Source organism: Rhinoraja longicauda, chromosome 24, assembly GCF_053455715.1.
Source record: "Rhinoraja longicauda isolate Sanriku21f chromosome 24, sRhiLon1.1, whole genome shotgun sequence".
Taxonomy (NCBI): domain Eukaryota; kingdom Metazoa; phylum Chordata; class Chondrichthyes; order Rajiformes; family Arhynchobatidae; genus Rhinoraja; species Rhinoraja longicauda.
The window spans coordinates 34,500,794-34,505,793 of NC_135976.1; the positions used below are offsets into that span (position 1 = coordinate 34,500,794).

The 5,000-nt window shown below is 55.1% G+C and overlaps 1 protein-coding gene across 1 annotated transcript in view; it reads left to right on the top strand.

Annotated features, from left to right (window-relative positions):
• Positions 1-4,890, top strand: part of LOC144605243 (plasma membrane calcium-transporting ATPase 4-like) — a 91,466-nt gene extending 86,576 nt beyond the window's left edge. Inside the window, exon 15 of the mRNA XM_078420339.1 lies at positions 4,774-4,890. Coding sequence (XP_078276465.1) covers positions 4,774-4,890 — 117 coding nt within the window. The remainder of the gene's footprint in view (positions 1-4,773) is intronic.
• The last annotated feature ends 110 nt before the right edge of the window (positions 4,891-5,000 follow it).

A 5,000-nucleotide genomic window follows, 5' to 3' on the forward strand; every position in this document is an offset into this window, starting at 1 on the left:
CTACCACGTGTGAGCTGGGACGGTACGTGGAAATCCAGTCGTTACATAAATGCGAAGCGTTCTTGTGATTCTTGACCATGTGGAATGTGGCAGATTAATTAGGTAGTCACGATCAATATTTAATGTGGGTGACTTTGATGAAGTATTTCAAATCCACCGTTCAATTATTTAACCCCTTTAGGGCTAATATTCTCAAAATATATTGATATAATTTCATGGAGTTTTGCGTTTCTAGTCTCGAATAATAAGAGAGAAATTGAAATATTGAAACGTAATTATAAATTACGTTAACGAGGCACTGGGGCAAAATATTCCATCAGATCGCATCTCACTAGAACAGGGAGGGGTGGGGGAGGGAGGGAGGGGTGGGGGAGGGAGGGAGGGGTGGGGGAGAGGGGAGGGGGAGGGAGCGGAGGGTGGAGGGGAGGGGGGGAGGGGGAGGGTGTGGAGGGAGGGGAGGGGGTGGAGAAAGGAGGAGGGGGAGGGGAGAGGGGGAGGGGGGAGGGGAAGGGGTGGGGGAGGGAGGGAGGGGGAGGGGTGGGGGAGAGGGGAGGGAGCGGAGGGAGGAGGGGAGGGGGAGGGGGAGGGGGTGGAGGGAGGGGAGGGGGAGGAGAAAGGAGGAGGGGGAGGGGAGAGGGGGAGGGGGAGGGGAAGGGGTGGGGGAGGGAGGGAGGGGGAGGGGTGGGGGAGAGGGGAGGGGGAGGGAGCGGAGGGTGGAGGGGAGGGGGAGGGGGAGGGGGTGGAGGGAGGGGAGGGGAGGAGAAAGGAGGAGGGGGAGGGGAGAGGGGGAGGGGGAGGGGAAGGGTGGGGGAGGGAGGGAGGGGGAGGGGTGGGGGAGAGGGGAGGGGGAGGGAGCGGAGGGAGGAGGGGAGGGGGGAGGGGGGAGTGGGAGAGGGGGGGAGGGGAAGGGGTGGGGGAGGGAGAGGAGGGGGAGGGGGGTGGAGGGAGGGAGTGGAGGGGGAGGAGAGGGTGCTGCACCAATGAGGGAGAGGTTTCACCCCAGTGGGTCCCCTTGGGCTTAAGTCTAGTTTAGTTTAAGTCTAAAGTCTAAAGTAAAACAACACATGTGTGAGGGAACTTTGGAGTGTGGGCGGAACCCGGAGCACCCGGAGAAAACCCACGCAGGTCACGGGAGAGAACGTGCAAACTCCACACAGGCAGCGCCCGAGGTCAGGATCGAACCTGTTTGCACGTTCTCCAAAGACGTGCGGGTTTGTGGGGGCTAATCCGGCCCCTCTGTAAACTGCCCCCTGGTGCGTAGGAGTGGATGGGAAAGTGGATAGCATAGAACTAGTGTGTGAACGGGCGATCGCTGGTCAGCATGGACTGGGTGGGCCGAAGGGCCTGATTCTGCGTTGTACGTATCGATCAAACTCCACATCAGCCAAAACATTATGAGCACTGACAGGCGAAGTGAACAACATTGGTCATCTTGTTACAATGGCACCTGTCAAGGGGTGGGATATATTAGGCAGCAAGTGAACAGTCAGTTCTTGAAGTTGACGTGTTGGATGCAGGAGAAATGGGCAGGAGTAAAGACCCGAGCGACTTTGACAAGGGCCAAATTGTTATGGCCAGACGGCCCTTACCCCTAACCAGTCCGAAGGAGGGTCTCGACCCAAAACGTCACCCATTCCTTTCTCTCCAGAGATGCTGCCTGTCCCGCTGAGTTGCTCCAGCGTTTTGTGTCTGTGTTCGGGATAGTTTACATTCTTTTCTCCACAATCAGCCTGGCTTCTGAACAAAACCTCTCGGGCTGATCTGACGAAGAGGCGCTTGGTTACATAACTGAGACGGACGCCCACGCACTTTCCCCGTTAAACTTGTGTTCCTGACAAGCTGCTGGTTCTGTGAATGGGAGAGTGTCGCTGAGTAAACAACGAGCACTTTATCCAGGCTTGCTCGCACCAAGCAACAACAGCCCTGAGCAAACCAACACCTCAGGCTACGTATATCCACGAACCCAAACATTGCCTCCAACAACACCCTGAACCACCCTGCTCTCCTGGGGAACACACAACGCTGGAGTAACTCAGCAGGTCAGGCAGCATCTCGGGAGGGAAGGAATGGGTGACGTTTCGGGTCGAGGCTGATGAATGGGTGGTAGACAATAGACAATAGGTGCAGGAGGAGGCCATTCTGCCCCTTCGAGCCAGCACCGCCATTCAATGTGATCATGGCTGATCATTCTCAATCAGTACCCCGTTCCTGCCCTCTCCCCATACCCCCTGACTCCGCTATCCTTAAGAGCTCTATCTAGCTCTCTCTTGAATGCATTCAGAGAATTGGCCTCCACTGCCTTCTGAGGCAGAGAATTCCACAGATTTACAACTCTCTGACTGAAAAGGTTTTTCCTCGTCTCCGTTCTAAATGGCCTACCCCTTATTCTTAAACTGTGGGCCCCTTGTCCTGTGGAGAACACGGACAGGTGACGTTTCGGGTCGAGACTCGTAGAGGGGAGAGGAAAGGAGGAAGCTGGAATTGACTCAAGTCTGAAGAAGGCGTCTGGGCCCGAAATGTCCCCCATTGCTCTGACCTGCTGAGTTCCTCCAGCGTTTTGTGTCCCCCTTCTTTCCAAACCAGCCAGCTTTCCAAACTAACTCACAGGCCAGTACAGTTACTGCCACTGCCTCACAGTGCTGTGGAGAGAGGGGTTGATATCACCTGCTGGAATCAGGGACAATCATTAGGTTTGAGAGGCATTAAGGCAGATAATTAGGATAGGTCGAGTAAGAGACACAAGCAACTGCAGATGCCTGAATCTTAAACAAAACACAAAATGCTGGAAGAACTCAGCAGGTCGGGCAGCATCTGTGGAGGGTATGGACAGGGACTCTTCTTCAGACTGGTCATGTTCTCCACAGATGCTGCCTGACCCGCTGAATTACTCCAGCACTCCGTGAAACGTCACCTATCCATGTTCTCCACTGATTGCTGCCTGACCCGCTGAGTTACTCCAGCACTCTGTGAAACGTCACCTATCCGTGTTCTCCACAGATGCTGCCTGACCCGCTGAGTTACTCCAGCACTCTTCGCCATGTGGGTGTGAGGAAGGGGACCCGACCTGAAACGTCAGCAGATGTGGAAGGATTGGGCTCCTAACGTGGACCAAGATAGATGTGCGTAAAGGGCCGGCATGGGCAGAGTGGGCCGAAGGGCCAGCTTCACTGGCGTGCGGCTGTATAATTCTGGCAGTGGCGGGGCGGGAGAGAGAGGGATTGTTGAGCTGTGTGAGAAGGCGGGCGTGCCTGTGGATGGATGGGGGGTGACGTGCTGCCGCTGATGGTGGTACGTGACCTGTGGGAACAGCCGCTTGGAGCGGGGAAAACCAGCGTCTCCTCAGGCTGTTATTTCCTCCTTTATAAGATTCGTTAACTACGTAATCACGACGAGGCGACCAAGGTCACGTAACGCACGGCGCTCAGAGTCAGCGCACGGACGCAGGGACTCGCAGTGAATGACCCTGGACACGGCTGACAGGCTGTTCAGTGCTCACTGCCAGGAGCTGCCTGTCCACACACAAAGCAAGGAGACTGCTGCCCAACATTACACTGTGGGCTTGGCAGATCACCACACACTAGCACAGCAACACAGCGTGCAGGTGTGAGTGTGCGTGTGTGTGTGTGTGTGTGCGCGTGTGTGTGTGTGTGTGTGTGCGCGTGTGTGTGTGTGCGTGTGTGTGTGTGTGTGTGCGCGTGTGTGTGCGTGTGTGTGTGTGTGTGTGCGCGTGTGTGTGTGTGTGCATGTGCGTGCCTGTGTGTATGTGGGTGAGTGTGTGTGAGTCAGTGTAAGTGTGTGTGAATGTGCGTTTGTGGTGTGTGTGTGTCTTAGTGTAGGTCGTGTGTGCATGCGTATGTGTGTGTGTGCGTGTGTGCGTATGTGTGTGTGTGTGCGTGTGCGTATGTGTGTGTGGGTGTATGAGTGAGTGTGTGAGTTAGTCTGTAAGTGTGTGTATGTGGTATACGTGCGTGTGAGTGTGTGCGTGTGTGCGTGTGTGTGTGCGCGCATGTGTGCATGTGTGAGTGAGTGTGTGAGTGTGAGTTAGTCTGTAAGTGTGTGTGTGTGGTATACGTGCGTGTGGGTGTGTGGTATGTGTGCGCGCGTGTGTGCATGTGTGTGTGCGTGTGTGAGTGAGTGTGTGAGTGTGAGTTAGTCTGTGTGCATGTGTGTGTGTGTGCGGTATGTGCGTGTGTGGTGTGTATGTGTGTGCGTGTGGTGTGTGTGTGTGTGCGTGTGGTGTGCATGTGTGTGTGTGTGTGGTGTGTATGTGTGTGCGTGTGCGTGTGTGTGTGCGTGTGTGGTGTGTATGTGTGTGCGTGTGGCGTGTATGTGTGTGTGTGTGTGTGTGCGTGTGTGTATGTGTGGTGGTGTGGCGTGTGCGGTTGTGCGTGTGTGTGTGAGTGCGTGTGTGTGAGTGTGTGTGTGTGAGTCTCTATCCCCTATGTCTCACCAGCTTCTCGTTCCCACCTTACAAACAGCTAGCGGTGGCCTGTTTCTTTATCATCGTTACAATCATTCGCTGTTTATCTCTCTCCATCACCGTCTATGTCTCTCGATCCCCCCCGTCCCCTGGCTCTCACTGAGGAAGGTCTCGACTCGAAACGTCACCCATCCCTTCTCTCCAGAGATGCTGCCTGACCCGCTGAGTTACTCCGGCATTGTGTGCCTAGCTGGGACATTGTTGGCCGGTGCGGGTAAGTTGGGCCGAAGGGCCTGTTTCCGCGTTGTATGGCTCTACGTCTATAACTTGAAACCTTTATCTAATCCGATAAGCACAAGCACTGGACGCTGGCAAGGCTGGGCAGAGAAAGTTCAGCTCTCGACACGTTGGGAAATGCCACCGATGTCGTTAACATTCCCAGCATGTCCTGTTGCTGTTGGGTCTTGTAACTTCAACACCTTGTCTCCACGTTCTGTGCCAGAGATGTACCAGGTCGTGTAGGCCGAGGCTCCACGCTGCAAATTGTGCTTCCGACAAGATTACAATAACACAACTCCTC